The 18,659-nt window shown below is 25.7% G+C and overlaps 1 protein-coding gene across 1 annotated transcript in view; it reads left to right on the top strand.

The window, feature by feature from the left end:
- Nucleotides 1-4,450: 4,450 nt before the first annotated feature.
- Nucleotides 4,451-18,659, top strand: part of LOC145831354 (zinc transporter ZIP10-like) — a 30,808-nt gene continuing 16,599 nt past the window's right edge. The window contains exons 1-9 of the mRNA XM_082938585.1: nt 4,451-4,556; nt 6,730-6,852; nt 7,935-8,181; nt 8,376-8,475; nt 8,711-8,846; nt 9,290-9,331; nt 10,550-10,725; nt 13,102-13,221; nt 13,566-13,719. Coding sequence (XP_082794711.1) covers nt 4,532-4,556; nt 6,730-6,852; nt 7,935-8,181; nt 8,376-8,475; nt 8,711-8,846; nt 9,290-9,331; nt 10,550-10,725; nt 13,102-13,221; nt 13,566-13,719 — 1,123 coding nt within the window. The 5' untranslated portion in view covers nt 4,451-4,531. The remainder of the gene's footprint in view (nt 4,557-6,729; nt 6,853-7,934; nt 8,182-8,375; nt 8,476-8,710; nt 8,847-9,289; nt 9,332-10,549; nt 10,726-13,101; nt 13,222-13,565; nt 13,720-18,659) is intronic.

Below are 18,659 nucleotides of genomic sequence, written 5' to 3'. Positions count from 1 at the left end.
CTTGATAGACATCATTTATAAAAAAGTGCTCAAATCAGTCATTTTTGTCTGTGATTCTTCTACGGCATCAATAATTAGAAAAATATCAAATGATAGTTTTGAAAAATCTACAAACTTATTCAAGTTCTCTTTGATTTTTTTAAATTGTCATTTGTTTATTTTTTTTAATTGAATTTAGTAGTAAAGCTGTAAGTAGATTACATTAATTAAACATAATTTAAACTAATGTAATTTTAAGAAAAATAAGTTAAATTTTGATCAGTTTATGAGTGCTAACAATAAAAGATGTTAAGATCTATCACTTATATACTTTATTCTAACAAAGCTTAACTAAAAATCTACACTTTCTATCTAACTATTTACAATTATCCAATCGTACCTGACTTTGATAAGTCTCTTTTTTAATAGAGCTTTTTAAAAGGTATTTGTTAAGGATGATGAAAACAAAAAATTTGAAGTTATTGATAAAGACTGTCTAGAAATGCATTTTCTTTTAAAAGCATTGATGAAATAGTTCTATCGTTCATTAAAAAGATAAAATAACAAGAACACCAGATAAATTCCTTTGTTTTTTAGTAAATGTATTATTTATTCAACAATTTTTCAAGTATCACTAATCTTTGATTGTTCCCTGGCTGCATCTTTTTTTACCAAAACAATGGAAAATTTCATATGTAATACCAATACACAAAAAAGGTAGCAAATACAACCCTTTAAATAACAGACCTTTTTTTTGACAAATAGCTTTTGCAGAATCTTTGAACATATAATTTCTATAAATATATTTGACCATCTTTTTTCAAATAAGTTATTTCACCTTAACAACTTGGTTTTATCCCTAACCGGACATCCTGTTTTCAATTATTAGGTTGCTTACACTCTTGGTTGGTGTCTTTTTAAGCAGTAAGTCTACTAAAGTAATCTATACAGATGTCACAAAAGCTTTTGGTTCTGTCTTTCATACTAATTTAATTAAAACATTATCGCAATACAAAATTCATAGCAGTATGTTAGTTAGTTCAAAGGGTTTTTAAATAATAGAACTCAAAAGGTAGTAATTAACAACACATTTTCAGAACATCTACCTATTTTTAGTGTAGTCCCTCATGGAAAGGTTATTAGCCCACTTCTATTTACTACTTGCATAAATGGTTTGGTTTCAGAAATTGACGTTAGCAGCAACATTAACCCCTTCGCAGATGACACAAAAAAAAATTACTAATCTAACACAAGTTTACAGAACTCCTTAGATAAAGTTTATAATTGTCAATGGCACGACGTTAAACTGTTCTGGTGTATGACTCGATGAGCGAAAGGTTTTTTATACACCAGGTCCCTGGACCAAACTTTTTGAGCGTATAATTGGCTTAATCTCCTAGTAAGTGTCAAGTTCTAAATATTCAAAAGAATACTACTGTTTTTACTTTTGACTTTAAAATAAACAATACAAACTTATCTTCAACTAAAGTATATAAAGATCTCAGAATTTTTGTTGCTGAAAGTTTAAAATGGAACCACCTTATTAATCGCCTTTACCGAATTGCATTAACTACATGTTTTCAAGTTTTGAAGAGCTTTAAGTCTACGGATATAAACATCATTTGTTGCTTCTGATATACATTCGTCCCAAACTGTAATATAACACACCAATCTGGTCTCCATACTTAAAAAATGATATTAATCTTATAGAATCTGTTTAAAGAAAATATACCAGATTAATTTCAACCGCTGCAATATTTCTTATACGTCTTACCTTGTTAGACTAACAAAACTTCATATTAAATCTTTATAATGCAGAAGACTTGAACTTGACTTCATAACTTTTTTAAAGCTAGTTAACGGTGAAACAGCCAATCAATATACAATCAATTTTTGAACGTTAAAAAACTAATACTTACTAAGATGAAATACCAAAAAGTTTACATGCAAACATAATTTCTATAATGAGGCTTGGCATAACTCTTTTTTTATCGGTCAGTTCAAATATGAAAAAAACTTCCAAAAGAATAAGTTTTTGCAAAAAAGTTGAATAATTTCGATTAAAGTTAAAAAAATTTGACTTAAGTAAAATATTTGTTAGTAAAATTGATAAGTAATTTTATCAACCGTTGATTTAATTTTGAGAATTAATTTAATACATAGTTCAATTTTTAAAGCAGCGCCTTTCCTTTATAACCATTGATGATGAGTCTTTTATCAATATGATAATGATTATTTATCTAGCCAGTCTATTTTTAAAGTGCTTGGGGCTTTTGAAGTTTATATGTTTTTTAAAAGTTATATCTTTAATGTTGTTAGCTGTTTTGTATTAAAAATACAGCAACAAACAAAATATGTTTTCAAAGAAAAAAGTAGGTTATTTTTTATGTAAGTTAAATAAAACGCACCGCCGTTAAAAATCTTTTAACTTTGTGTTTTAATGGGTACGAAATGATTTAATTATTTTTCAAGTAAAATTTAAGTTGTAAAATTCCAAAACTTTTGTTAATGAACTAAACTGATTTTGCATAGTTTTGATTTTGTTTTCACGACTTGTCGATAAAATTTAAGCCATGGTCACTCGTTTTTATACCTTTATCTCAAAGTTCACACACAAAAGGTTTAAATATAACAAAATTATATCCACAGTGTTTTCTCTGTTACTCTAATAAAAAAAACTCCATGATATAAAAGGAAACTTATGTTTGAATCGTCATCTACGCTTCATTTAAATTGTTTACATAAAAGGTTTATAAACTACTGCTAATTATTGTTATCATAATTATAAAAGTCTTACAGAAATGTGACTTATTTTTAGAAGTATATCCTTTAGAAAAATAGTTTATCTTTTTATGTATATTTCTAGAACACTTCGCAAAGCTATTTACTCTAACTATAAAATTTTATATGTTAATATGAATCAAAAATTAGCTGCAAAAAAGTAAAATCTAAAATTAAATAAATATTTTCAAACACTTACCAAAGGTACAAACTTTTAAAAACCATATCAGTTTCCGATAACTTTAACTTTAATTTGAGTAGTTAAGCTGTAAAAATGTGTTCTTAAATAAAAATAGATAAAACTATTCAAGTATTTACATGTTAATCAATTAAGTCATTCTTATGATTTTATCGTATTGTAACTACTTACATGATTGTTTTACCTGTCCTGTACTTATGTTTTTTTTTAATCTAAACTTCTAAAACATTAATTTATATGTTGTTAATTTCGCTGGGTCAGCTTGATCTCTTTGGTCTGCCCTTTTGGTATTTTTATAAAGTTAGTTCTATAACCCAAACTCTATTTTTATAAAAACTAGTAAATATCTTAAGCAAACGAATAATTAACGTCAATTTTTCAAATACTCTTCCGATTTTGTTTTGATAAACTTAAATGATTTTTTTTTATTTAAAACCTAACAATAAAAAAAAAATCAAAATAAATAACGTCTTTAACTTCAATTTAGCTGATTTTGGATACTTTCGATTATGTTTTAAGGGTTAGGTAGGATGTTATAAAAACTTATTATAAAAACAACACGTCTCTTGTATTGTGAAGTTTATCTATAAAGCAGGAACCGGTAAGCTGCAGTGTTCGGGCTCCCTAAAACGCGGCCCTCAAAGCCAAAACCTGCAGCCGATGAGGTACTTTTCAGCTAAAATTATCAATAGTTGTTGAATTAAAAATGTTTCGGATCTGTCAACTTTTCGACTTGCTTAAAAATAAGTTAAGTGTTTGTTAATTTTCAAAATCACTTTTTTTATCATTACAAACGGTATTCCATCAATGTTTGTACAAAAGTAGTTTGATGAAAAAAAAACGAAAAACGTAGATTCTCAAAAAAAAATCGAAAAAAACTTATTTAAATATCATAGCCTAAAGTCATTTTTAAAACTTTTAAAAACTGTTAATTTTTAATTTTTGTTTTTTGTTAGCTTTCCTTTAAAATTTTTTCAAATCATTCTTATTTTACAAAACTGTGTAAATTTTTCAAAGTTCTTGTAATCTATTATGTAGTTTTTGAAGTTTTCTTTTGTTATACAAGGTTCAATAAAACAAAAAGTAGTTTTTTGTATGTTAGATTCAACTTTTCTGAACTTTAAAGCAGAAAAAGGTATGCGTTCTTTGCGACTCAATAACCAAAAGGTTCTTCGTGCAACATGTTCTAGAACAAAATGTTCTGAACGTCTTTTGTCATTAAACTGTATATTCTCTTGATAAACGATAGAAAAAACTTTAAGTACTTAACCACTTGTTTATAAAAAAATCAGCAAAATGTTAATTCAAATAATTTTTTTTAGGTTATAAATTAGGGGGTTTTATTACTACCAACTCTATAATGAATTCAACTTAATGCTGTAGTAAAACTAGCAAAAAAAAGAGAGAGATGTAACCACAAAGTTGAAAAAAGATGATAGAGAGAAACAGTTTACTGTAAATTCCTGTGCAATAGTATGTTACACAGGTAATCCTTATTTCTAGTAAGAACCTTAGCTGGTAGTAACTACTGTTGTCATAAAGTAAAACATCCCAAAACAATTCAACTTCAAAATGTTATCTTGCATGCAAATAGAAGGTATTTGTGTACAAATAATATATATACCTGTATATTTTAACTTTGTTTATACAATGTAACAAAAATGCTGCAATAAGTTTTTGTAATCTGGTAGATAAGTTTACACTGTGTTGTAATTTAAAAACCAACAAAATATACTTAATTACTACACTACTAGTTTATACATAAAAAGTTATGTTGACTTTTATTTTTATATCAATTAGTTCAAAATGTCATAAGGATTTGAAAACATAATTCACAATTTAGAATGTCATAATGGTTTGAAAAAAAGGGTTTAAAGTTGGTAGGTTTATTTTTAAGTAATGAGTTAAGGCCATAGGGGGGGTAGAAGCCATTTTTTGACCAAAAATAACATATAGACTTATATTATAGTAAATTTCATAATCTTTCAGATGCTTTTTTTAGATTTTAAGTAACTTTTTTTTTATGACCGGTTATATAAAGGGTTGTCTTTATAAAGGGTATATAAAGGGTAACTTTAAAGCCGTTTTTCTCGAGTTTTTAAAAACGGGCTTTAAAATCTATCTTCTCCTTCATTTTTCAAGCAATCTTCTTCAAATTTTCAGGAAATGTTCCTTACATTATGAGAAAAAAACTTTATTTGTGAATTTTAATAATTTTTAAAAATAAAAATTTTATGACAAAAATAAAAAATAAAAAGTGATTTTTTATCAAAAAAAAATTTTTTTTTCAAAAAAAAGGTATTTTTATTTGAAATTTTAAAAAGTTACAAATAACGTTTTTTTGTTATTGTATAAAGAATAGACTGTGAAAGTTTGAAGAAGATTGCTTAAAAAATGAAGGAGGAGATAGATTTTGAATGCATTAGTCTTTTTTTGCCGTTTTAGTTTTTCCTTCCCCATAAGGAACCTGTTATGCGGCCCGACTTTGGCCGGTCATATCTCAAAAACTAATTCGAATTTTTAAAAACGGTAAAAAGCAACTTGAAGCTTAGTAAAAACTCTATAAAATAAGATCAACTTGTAAAAAACATGGCCTACCCCCCCCCCCTATGGCCTTAAGTTTTGAAACTTATGGCTAGATATGATTTTTTTTTTGAATAAAATTCATCAACTTGTTTGAATTAGTTTTTTAACAATATATTTAATGTATGTTATTAGTCTTTTCAAAAGTTTCTTAGCAATTTATAATATTTTTTCCTTTAAAATGAATTTTTTTGTTAATAAACTTATTAATTTTTTCATTTACAAATTAATTTATTCATGAATTTATTTATGAAACAATGTCTCACTCTAAAATTTAACACTATATACGAGATTATCAGTTATGATAATTATCTTATTTAAATATAATTTCTGTATTTTCTAAATGAGAGTTCATTAACTACAAAGTTTAAAATTTCATTAGTATAATGTGTTTAGAAAATATTTATAGTTTTAAATTATTTCTTTAATGATTAGCATTTGGTGAACATACAAAGTTATAAAAATTTAAACAAATGGTTACATTATCTAAGTTATAAATATATAAGATAAGTTTATATAAACAGGGTTGCCAAAAAAACTTGAAAAACCTAGAATTTGAGAAACTTTGAAACAAAAAACTTGAAATTTTTACATGTAGAGTAACAAAATTTTGATTAGAAAGGAAAAATCTATCTTAAAATTAAATTTTAATCATTGTTATTATTTCTTTTCATTAGAAAATACATTTAAAGTAGCTTTACAGCATATTTTCAATGTTATTATTCTTTTAAGGCAGTTTTTTTAAATGAAGTATAATTATATACTACAAATGAACCAAAAAACCTGTTTTTAAAAACCTGAAAGAAATTTACAAACAAGTTTTTGCAACCATTTTATATATCAAGTTTAATTTGAATTATTTTTGTAAACTCACTTAACCATAAAGTTTTTTAAATATCAATATAAATTAATTAATAGATATAATTTGTTTAGCTATTGTTCTTAAAAAACTATTATTTAAACAAATAAAACCAATGACGTACCACATAGCATTTTAGTTCTTTAATTTTTGCTGCTTATTTAGAATCAAACCAAACAATTTTTTGTTGTAGTAATTTGAAGTATTTTGTTTAAATATCAATAATATTGTTATAGTTTGTATTTTTTTAATTTTAAATCAAACAATATTGTTGATAAAAGTAGTTATTCAACAATGAGTACACAATTTATCTTTAAAATAACTATAGGTAGCAAACTGAATTTTCACAAAAAGTCAAGTTTCCACAAAAGAAGATGCCACCATACATGGATTGTGTGTGTTGTTTTGCTGCTAACTTTCATTAATATTTTTCCCTCTGTCTCTGCCCAAGGTTTGTTTTACATAAAATATTAATTAAATTGCTAAATTAGCTTACTCAATTTGTAAATTTAATCTGAATGTGTTTTTTTTTTAACTAAAACTTTTTTTATGTTTAGAAACAAAAGTTACTTTCGATTTTTTTTTGCAAAGTAGGTATAATACATTTTGTTATATTCTTTTAAGTATAATTTGTAAAAATTTCAAAGCCAATTTTATTTGATAAATAACTTGTTTTAGAAATATTTTTATAAGAGCTGTAAAAACTTGTAGCATATGATTGCTTGATAAATTACAACATAATTAACAGACTGCTTAAAAGTGTATAACTTAAGTTCAAATTGAAAACCAATTATTTTACAATTAGAGTAACGTTTTAGACATTTTTTTTAGACTTTGAACACAAAATATGGTGTTCTTAAAACAGTTTCAACCAAGTTCAAATTTTTTTTTTTTTCAAGTTTTAAACTAGACTTAAAAAATATAATTCTTTCATAAGTTTTTAATTTTTTAACTTTTTACTACATTATAAACAAAAAACAAAATAAATGTGTTAAAAATTAAAACAAAAATAAATTATATAAATAAAGAGATTTGTTAGAATGTTAGAAATGTTTGTTAGAAATGTTAGAGAGTTTAAAAGAAATCTTTTTATTAAAAAATATTAAAATCTAAGAAATACAGAAAATACAAAACCTTGTGCATTTAAAACTGTAATTTTTTTACTTTGTTTGAAACCAAGTACAACAAAATTCTTAGCTTTTTATATTAGCTCAAATATGTTATTAAAGTCTTTATATTTATTCAAGAAAAAAAACTAGACTGTAAACATATAATTACTTTCTAAAATAATTTTCAAAAGTATTGTAGATTGATATTTGTTTTACAATAAAAAGTTTTAAAAAAATTAAAGAAACATTTTTAATAAGTAATTCATTATTGTTATATATGCAACAAACATTTTAATCATTAAGCCTATACAGCCATTACATCTATACATACATCTGTTTTAAAAGAAAATAAATAGAACTCAGTTTTGATAAAACTTAAATTATTAAAAGCTAGAATTTAAATTATTAACGTCATCACCAACAGAAGGCCTATCAAGAAAAACGCTGAACAAAGACCACTATGAAGTTGTGGTGAAGTCACAAAACGGAGTTCTGCTTGATGACATGGTGAACAACGCTCACAAGCTGTTTGACAAATACAAGGACAACGATGCTGGTGTGGTACTAGACGAAGGATTGACCAAGTTGCTGTTTGACCTGGATCTCACTATCAGTAGTAGAGAGGCTGATAGACTGGCAAGAACACATGAAGATCAAAATGAAAATAATAGGTTTGTAAAAATGTTAAACCTGAAAATGTTAGATTTTTTTGAATTGTTTCAAAGTTTTTAAAGTTCTGAACAGCCATTGTTTTTAATTTCAGATAAGCTTAATGCAGTTTCAAACAGCTTATCACAGTAATTTTCTGTTCAAGCTAATCATGCTCAAGCATTGCTACTTTTTTTAGTATTTTATCTAATTACAGAAAACGAAGGGATTCTCATGGCCACAGTGAAGAAGAAGAAGATCATGATGACCATGATGAAGACCATGAAGAAGAAAAAGCAATGAATGTCACAACACAGGTTTGTAATTTTAATTATAAAAAGTTAATATTTTACTTATAAAAAGCTATATATTTGTTTATCTTCAAAAATTTTATATATGATTTACTTGAATAATCTTTAATTTATTCATTTATCTTTATTTTATATTTTAATTTATTAAAACTAAATAGTAAAAAACCATTGTTGGTGTTTGGGGTACAAAAATTAGGGTCAATCACTGTACAACACAAGTATTAACAAAACTACTCAACAGTGCTCCATGCTGAAAGACATCAAAAAGATTCAAATGGGATTTCCCCTAGATGAGAACAATTTCGTTGCTCTTTTGCCCAGGCTGGTCCAGTACAAGACCAGTGATGTGCAGCCCTGTGTTGTTGACTTTATGGATGGTCGGTTGTTGTTTGTTTTTGAACTATGATTTGGGAAATATTGTGAATATTAACGTTTGGTTTTTTGAATTGATAAAAATGCTTGAAAGAAACTATTTAGTTACAAATATTAAATTGCTGGCTTATGTAAGATTTTAAAAATAGTTAAAGATGTTGAATCAATTCTAGGAAATAAGTTCTTATTTTAGCCAACAGTAAACGTTTTTAGTTCACTAACTAAGTAGAAAACTTGTTATCATGCATTTATTAGTAGTATTTTAATTTAGAAAAAAAAAGTGTCTCAATCAATGTCACCTAACTTGGTATAATTAACATGAAATTAAATGAAAAGTTTAAATAAAAGCAAAATTTATTCCATTCAAAAAAATCAAAAGAGTAAAAAAAATCTTTTTTTAAGAAATTAGTTATAATTTTTTTTTTTTACTATTATATAAATTTAACAGATCACGATGACCATGTTCACAACGATAGCCACAAATCTTTGGGTAAGTTTTTTTATTTGTTGTTATTAATAATTTATCGCCAATTTTATTGTTTTTTTTAGTAGTTCATTGAAAATTTATTTGCTTTTCTTATTAATTTATTGAAAGGTGTCAATCTTTATTTGTTTTTATTTGAATTTAATATTTGACTAGCTGTGCCAATAACGTCTTGTCTCCTAATGTTTGTTCACAATTGTAAAGTAGTGTCGTCTGCAAATATATATGTGATAAAATTATTTTGTGAGTAAATAAAGTTTTGTTTGAATTTTCATACTTGATTGTTTAATTCATATTTTTACTGTTTACTGTGTACAAGTTAAATTTTATAGTTTTGTTGTTTCTTTCGTATTCTACAAAAAAATGTATAATATTTTTGCTAATTTCCTTAATGGTACTTACCTGTTTTAATTGTATAAATTCAGTTCAAAAAATACCAAAAGACTTTCATGTATGATAAAAATGTTTCTTTACATTTACCCATAATTCTAAAAATTAGTTTCTAATTTTTACTTTCATGTATATTTTAAAATAATACAACTATCAATTATTATACTAGTGTATATTTGTATGTATATATATATATATATCTTAATTTAGACCAGGGGTTGGCAAACTGCGGCCCGCGGGCCACACTTAAATTTAAGTAGTTTAACACATTAATATTCCAAAAAAAAAAAATTTAGTGTTATCTTTAAAGGATAATCTAACGCCTATTTTTTTTTAATAAAGTTATCTCAAAATATGTTTTTTAAAGCATATAAAAATCGTTCTTTTTTTGACCTGCCGACCTCTGATTTAGACCATAGTTAAATATCTAGTTGGTGCTTTTATTTTCAATATTTAATTTAGTAATTACTTATTATATGTTTTGGTTTTAAGAAAACAAATAGAGAGATCTCAACTACTGGAAGAGAAATAATAAATTTATTCTTTCAAGAATTAAATGCTATTTACCATGACTGCCACATATCTTTTTTAGATTTATTTAAGCACTGACGAGATCTTTGACCGAAACTTAGTTTGTAAAATAAATTCTTGAAAGAATAAGTTCATTAGTTATTACATATTTAACTTGAGATTATACATGCCACTTTTGTTTTAGTTTACAATACAGCTCTTAAACAACATAACATTTTGTGAGTTGATGAATTAACAAACATACCAAACTTGCAATTTGAATTATTATAGTTTTTTTATCAAAATATATTAACCAAACAACAGAAACATGGTTAGTGGCTACAGTATCAGTAACGGTGATTTCCCTCATCTCGATAGTTGGCATAGCAACTATTCCGCTGATGAAGTTCACGACAACCTACCACATGGTGATGAACTTCCTGGTTGCCATGGCAGTGGGGACGATGTGTGGGGACGCAATACTGCACCTCCTCCCCCATGTTCGTTTCATGTGATCATATTAAAAAAAAGTATATATGTACAGGGTTGCCACTTTACCTGGAGAACCTGGAATTTGACAATTTAGTCAAAAAAACCTGCAACTTTTAACAATTTTAACATGTTAAGTTGTAAAATTTCGATTTGACAATAAAATCTATCATTTAGACAAAAAAAATTTGTCATCCTCAAAATTATTTTTAATAAAAACACATTTAAAGCTTTAGAGTATCTTTTCAATGTTTTTATACTACTTAACACAATTTTTTACCTTAAAATTAACTTTAAACTAAAATAGACCCAAAAATGTGTACTTTAAAAACCTGGAAGAAATTTGGAAAACCTGGAAAAATATTTGAAAAAATGAGTGGCAACCCTGTGTGTATTAAGATAAAAATAAATCATCTGCTACTCCGTGTTTGTTTAAATTGTTGTGATTAAATGATTATGTGTAATTTTTCTGTAAAAAAAAATACTGTTAGATTAATGATATCTAAAAAATAACATGTAATTAAAAATTAATAAGGTTTTTTGTTAAAATATATATAATAGAAACTCGGTTAATAATTTGTAGGTCCACAATGTATCTTACTCTACCATGTCTAGTAAGTAAATATTATAATAAATATGTATATATTTTTATATAAATAAAAAGTTTGTTCAACTATTCTCTCATGTTTGCTTAATGTAATTTGTTTTAAGAAAATTTTTGCAAAAAAAAAAAAAAAAACAAGTAACTCCTTTTTTTTCCCCATTTTTATTTAAATGGTAAAAAAAGTTTTGATTTTCTGACCTATGTTTGTTTACAATGTTATAAAAAAACTTTGAAGAAAATTGAAGTTTTACTGTTTTATAATACAGAATGCAAAACTTTTATTTAATATAAAATCAAATACAAGTATGTTTAAGATATTTAAGTAAACCTTACAAAGTAGGTTATTTGTAGTGATGTACATGACACTAATAGTAGTAGATGTTTTTACAATAATATCAGTTATCCTAAAAGGATAAAAAAAGCTACTGAAAACAACTTATCTATTTTTTTTCCATTTCCATGTTTTTCACAATAGTTTGTTATGAGAATAGTTTTTAAAGTCTTTATATAAGTTCTCATGTATGAATAAGATTTAATCCAATTCAAACTTTTTTTTCACAAAGTTTTTAACTAGTCAAATTAATATTAATTTGTTGTGTATAAAAGACTAAAATGCTATTTACTAATTTGTGTTTTTTATTATTTACTTATAAGTAAAAATGATAGAATTATATCAAGTTATGAGTAATTAGTAATTGCTATCAAATACTATTGATTGCTATTGAAAAATGTCAACAATTTAAATTTGTTTGTCCTTTAAAATATTCTTATAAGTTAGTTTCAGAAACTACTTTAAAAATTGGTTTATTTAAAAATGAAACTGAAAAAAAACTTTAAAATGTCTTATTACCATATTTTTTGAATTCGCAAAAAAAAATGTTAAAATAACAAATACAGTATGTGCTTTTAAACACATGCTTTTAAAATAATTGAACATCAATACTAACATTTACTTAATTTAAAACAATGTTTATCTTTCATGATTAAAAAAATACTTTAAAAAGGAAAAAGCTGTTAAGTAAACATGTTTTTTAATTGTTTTTTATCTTACTTAGTTGTGCTTTGCTCAGTTTTTAGTAAATAAACTATTTTTGTTTACTGACTTCTGTACAGAGTTTTTATAAAAATATTCGTACGAAAAATGAAAAACTCAACTCTTGTTTGAGTGGTAATGCAAACATACCTAACTAATTTATTAAAAACTGAGCAAAGCAGAACAAAGTTAAATAAAAACAATTAAAAAAAAATTACAACCTTGTACTCTTGCTAAAAGTAATTTATTAATCATGAAAGATAAACATAGTTTTAGACATACTTACTTTATTTGTTCCTGTCTAGATAAAAACAGTCTGCTTTGTGCTATCGAACAAATTGTCATTATTAAGCTTTTTTTTTTGAATGTTAAAGAAACCAATGACTAGTTTAAAATTTTTTTTGGACACAGTCAAAGTAGGGTAGTGACACAAACTGTAGGAAATAAAGTACTAGAAGTGAAAGTTTTTCAACCATTAAGTAAAGTAATGGATCTTGTTGAAAAATATTTACAAGTGTTTGTTAGTTTTTAATGTGTTGTAATTATTTTTTATCTAAAAAACTTCAATGTACTTCAGACACAATTTTAAAGGGCGTAGTAATTAACTTTATTGAAAAATAAAAATTACTAAAACTGAAACGTTTTTCAATTATAGACTAAACCAAGAATCTTATGATCAAACTTAAAAAGTAATAATTATTAGAAATATACATTAAAAATAAAAAAATATTTAATATAAATGTTTTTCAGGCGCAGTTAGAACCGGGTGAACACAATCACAGTGATTCAGCAATATACAAGAACTTAACAGCAGTCGCTGGAATTTATTTCTTTTTCCTGTTCGAAATATCCATGTCTCTTTTCAACAAGGTAAAACATTTTTTTAATTCGATTTTCGGCTTATTTACTCCATTATAACTTTTTTCAAAATAATTTTTCGGTAGTTTGATTTATAAAGTGTAAGTTACTAATGTAAACAACTGTTCTAATATTTATTAAAGCAAATCCATCTGACGTTATTAAGCATTATTCAATTTAAAAACAAAGACACATAACTGAACGCGAATACTTTTCAATTTAAACACAAAATCTAGTGCTTAAAATTAATTGCATTGTTATTTGCACTTAATACAAATAAACTCTTATAAATTTGTTTTAAACCTTGCACAAGACTAATTTTTAATAAATTTTTATCAATTTTTAAAAAACACCAGAAAAAGCAAGGTGACGCCGGCATGGAACTGGCATCCGTCGACGGATCAACGCGCAGCAAGAACTCAGAAGACAGCGGGAAATCCGAAGATAGCGGAAAATCGAGCGGCATCGTCGTCAGCACCAAGTTGAATGGGAATAACAACGACGAAAACAGTTCGTTTGTTTTTAGATGAAATTTAATTTAAGTTTATACTTTTAAAAGTGATCTAAATTTTGTAAAAATTATGACTTGAGATAATAACTAAGTGTTTGGTTAGTTAATTTTGTTTATCTTTTGAAAACTGTTTAGTTTTTTTAGTGTAAAGTTCTTTTATACGAGCGTGGCGGGAATGGATTATACTAAAAATTCACTTAATTTATTTTTTTGTTGTTTTGTTATTGTTTTAGTTATAAAGTGAATACTATATAAAACGAAATCACTTACCTTTGTTATAAAGTTCAGTTATAATTTATACTTATGGAATAACTGGTTCAATATTTAAATTTAACAGAAACAAGTAAATGAATGTATCGAAGTTTTACTTATGTTTTTTTAAATATTTTTATGATTTTGATTGATTTATGTTTTTATAGAGATGGTAGTTAGTTTTTGTAAAACAAAAAATTATGAAATAGTTTGTCATAAAATATTTCAAGCTTAGCTTAAAAAGTGTATCAAATAGTTTATTTAAAACAGAACTTTTTTTGGTAGACATTTATAATACGTAATTATTGTTTTAGTATTTCATAGAAGTTTCAAGGTGAATTAATATTTGCAAGTATTACAATGCAAAAAAAAAAATTAATCAGGTATAAGTCAGTAGCTCAACATGAGAAACAAACAAATAAAGTATTAAAAACACACAATTTCAAAGCGATTTGCTCCTTGGGAACTTCCTAGAAAAGCGTGTTTCATAAAAGCTTTTCAGATAGTTGTTTTAGATCGTGCGTCGTTCGTATTTCATTTGTTGCTCATGATAAGTTAATGGCTTATGCCTGACTTATTTTTTTTCATTGTAATTAGTTGTCAATGTGAATTCACCTCAAAACTTCTATGTAATAATAGAAATTTTTTTTTAATGTTTAATGAACACCAAAAATATATACCATAGCTTGGTGAATGTTATTTTTGAAACTCGAAATGAAATATTGTAGTCACATTTTACATACAACAAACTAATTAAGTATGCGAACATAGAATAATAGATAAGTACTTATTTTATCTTATAACATAGCTGCTTATGTACTTATACATGAATTATTTTGACTTATCCTCTTTTGATCTACTTAATACTGTTATTTCTTTACTTTTTAAAATACCCGGGCATGAATTCATTAAAAAACCAGTTACATAAGACAACCAATTAAGTATGCGAACAAATGGTGTTTTGTGCTCAACAGTGTGTGACCTTCAACTTCACCACAAGTATTTTCAAGTTACTTTTAGACACGTGATCACGTGATATCTGCAGCGTGAGTTGGAATGGTTTTATCTTGACTGGAAAGTTTTTCAGTTTAAGTTTTTTAATGGTTTGAAAAATAGTTTGTTAAAGACAAAAGTTTAAATGCGTAAACGATTGCCACTGGTTTTTAAGCAAAGTTTTTTTTTTACTAATCAGAATATCACTTTGAACATGTTGTAAATATTGCCAAAGCCTTCAGTTCAATAAGTAGCTTGCATTACCAAGAACTACATCATAAAAAGTAATTTCAAAGTTAAGTTTTTTATCGAACAGTGTAAAACTAGTAAGAGGGTATTAATTAACAACAAGTAGCAGCTACTTTTATAAAAGTTAACCAAAATTAATATTTGAAATTTTAGTTAACCTGGTTGTTACTTTTTTGTTTTTAAGTTCATAACTGATATATATATATATTATAAATTCACTTTTCAACTTTAAATCCTTTTGCTTACAATTTGGTGACATTGAGGCAGTTATCAGCTACTATTTGGTATAAGTTACAAATTTAGATAGAAAACAAAAACGTATCTGTTTGCTCAATGTGTAGTATTAAATGGGATGAAATAAGATTGAAGTAAAGGTATTTTTTACATTTTATTCCATTTATTTTACACATAGTTACTTGCACTGGCTGCAGAGTAAATTTAACGTGACTTTCTACTCATTTCAATCAAAATGGTCTTACGTGTGCTTGTTGAAAAAAAAACACATTTAGATTTCAGTTTGAAATTAAAATAAGATTTATCGGCTTAATCGTAAAATACTGTGGCTTTGAAAACGAATTCGTTTTGAATTAAGTTGGCATAAAAAAACATTTATACTTACCATCGCACAAAAATTAAATGCATCATACAACATGCTTAATAGTCATACTTTAAATGGTACTTAGCAAAAAAGTGTGTTGTTTGTTAAATGGTGTTTTAGTTATTGCTCTTTATTTTTGTTTGGTTTGCGGTAGTCGTTAAAGTTTTAAAATAATCATTGTCGTGTTTAAAACTACTTTTTTAGTAAACTGTTTTGATCGTACATTCGTGTACTATTTGTTAGTTTCAATTCTTCGTTCTGTAAAATACCGGGAGCCGATCATTTCTAACCCGCTATCATTTCTAACCCGTTCACTTCTAACCCGATCATTTCTAAGCCCATCACTTCTAACCCCATCATTTCTAACCTGACCACTTCTAACCCGATCACTTCTAACCCGATCACTTCTAACCCGATCATTTCTAACCCGATCACTTTTAACCAGATCATTTCTAACCCGATCACTTTTAACCCGATCACTTCTAACCCGATCATTTCTAACCCGTTCACTTCTAACCCGATCACTTCTAACCCGATCGTTTCTAACCCGATCACTTCTAACCCAATCAATTCTAACCCGATCACTTCTAACTCGATTACTTCTAACCCGATCACTTTTAACCCAATCACTTCTAACCCGATCATTTCAAACAAGATCATTTCTAACCCGATCATTTCTAACCCGATTCAACCCAATCATTTCTAACCCGATCATTTCTAACCCGATCACTTCTAACCTGATCACTTCTAACCCGATCACTTCTAACCTGATCATTTCTAACCCATTTTACTTGTTTATTATATTTCTTTATTTTAATATAGATTGCTTCAAAAACTAACTAGTCTTATAGAAATATTAAAGTATTTTTTTCTTAGTTTCTTTAAAACATTATGATTTTAATGTGTTACGTAAAAAAACATTGTTAGTATGAATTTTAATTTTAGTATTAACCAAACATAAGTTTTATTTACTTTTATCGCCTTATTTTTTAATACTTCATCCTACACATAATTTTAATTTTTTTTCATTATTTCATATTTTTTTGTTTTTTGAATCTACTTTAACAGCCGTTTTTCGTTAATAATATACAACTCACTAAATCGTTTACTTTACAATATTTTGAACTATTCTTTGTAGGATGTTAAAGTAAGCACTTATAACTATATTTAAGTTGGATCTTATAATAATTCACGTGACTATAATAACTTTAACATAAGCAAATTTTAATATTTAGATAATATTGACAATTATAATATTCAGATACAAAAACCTTTATATTACGGTCCGAAAACTACAATGTAAGTCTGTTGTAAATGTTGTATTATTGCTGACTAATGTACTAGCGATTTATAGTAGGTTATTTTTAAGTTTCATTTTAATAACTTTGACAAATTGTTATACAACTTACATAGGCCTATTAAGATAATGTAATTTAAACAAACACTAGTAGAAATTAAATACTATTGTTATATTAAGTGTAAAAGCCTGAATTTTAGGTATAACCTAGATATTTAAACAGTTATGTCGTATAACAAACTGCAAAAGTATACTACGTCGATTGAGCGTCTTGATTTCACATCATTAATAAATTCCTACTTAGTCCTAAAGCAAAAAAAAGTAACTAACAATTAAACAGACATGTTTATTTGTATAACAAGTCCGAGGTTAATCAAACCTCGCCCAGGTTCTTTAAAACCTTCACTTAAATCTATATAACATACAAAATGTTTTAATTACGACTTAAATTTGTACTTTAGTAGACAAAAATTCTTTAAAATTTACTTCATTATGAACAGTTGAAATAACGTAAGTATAAACGATATAAGTACTGAAAAACATTTTGAAATAGAGTAATAAATTAATTACAGTTAAATTAAGTATAACTAGAAGCAAAAGTTTATAAAAACTATATCAAGTTTTTTTTTTCCTTTAATCAACTATTTTTTCCGACGATTATTACACGCAACATATTTACTTTTTATTCATTACAGTAAAACCAGCTTGAAATCTATTGACTCAATTCACGGTGTTTTTTTTTTGCACCTCTAAATTTCTAAAAACAATTTTTGCACCTCTAAATTTTTAGAAACCTATATTAGAGTTTCACAATACAAACAAATTTTATTATTTTATTATAAATTTTTAAAATATATAAACTAATCAAATAACTTATACTCATATTTCATATTTAATTTTCGCTGAGTAGTTTAAATTTCTTGTGTTTTTGGAAACCTGTAATACAATAGCTTTTAAAAGATATCAAGAAATTTTTTAAAGAAGTATCTACTATTGGTCGTGAGAAGCTGTTTTTGCTATTTTAAATTTTTAAAACTTTTAAATTCTCATGATAAATGTAAATTTGTTTTTCTTTATATACATCATATTTTGAAAGAAAAAAAAAAACAAAACAATAATTTTTCGACACTTAACTTTTATAGTTAAGTTTATTATTTAATATATCCTATTAAATCTTTAAATATAAATTACCATTGGCTAAAAGAAAGAAAACTAAATTTAAGTTCTAGTAAATGACGGGTTCTAAATGTTGAAAAACGTCTACCTCTACTTTCGACTATTTAAACAGTATACACTTTCGGTTTAAGAACTTAGACTTTAATAATAATAATTTAAATGAAACCACCATACTAATTACGATTACTAAATTTTATTAACTGTATTATTTCGAGTTTCATATATACTGATATTAATATTCTTAAAAAATTGTATTTTATATAAATTCGCCTTAAATTTGAATGCAACTTGCCAATCTGGTCTCCATAATTAAAAAATGTATATTAACCATATAAAATCCCTTCAAAGAAAAAGTACGGTGTAGTCTTTAATAG

This window comes from Thalia democratica, chromosome 3, assembly GCF_965202585.1.
Source record: "Thalia democratica chromosome 3, ktThaDemo2.hap1.1, whole genome shotgun sequence".
In the NCBI taxonomy this organism is placed as follows: domain Eukaryota; kingdom Metazoa; phylum Chordata; class Thaliacea; order Salpida; family Salpidae; genus Thalia; species Thalia democratica.
This window is presented reverse-complemented; position numbering and strand designations above follow the sequence as displayed.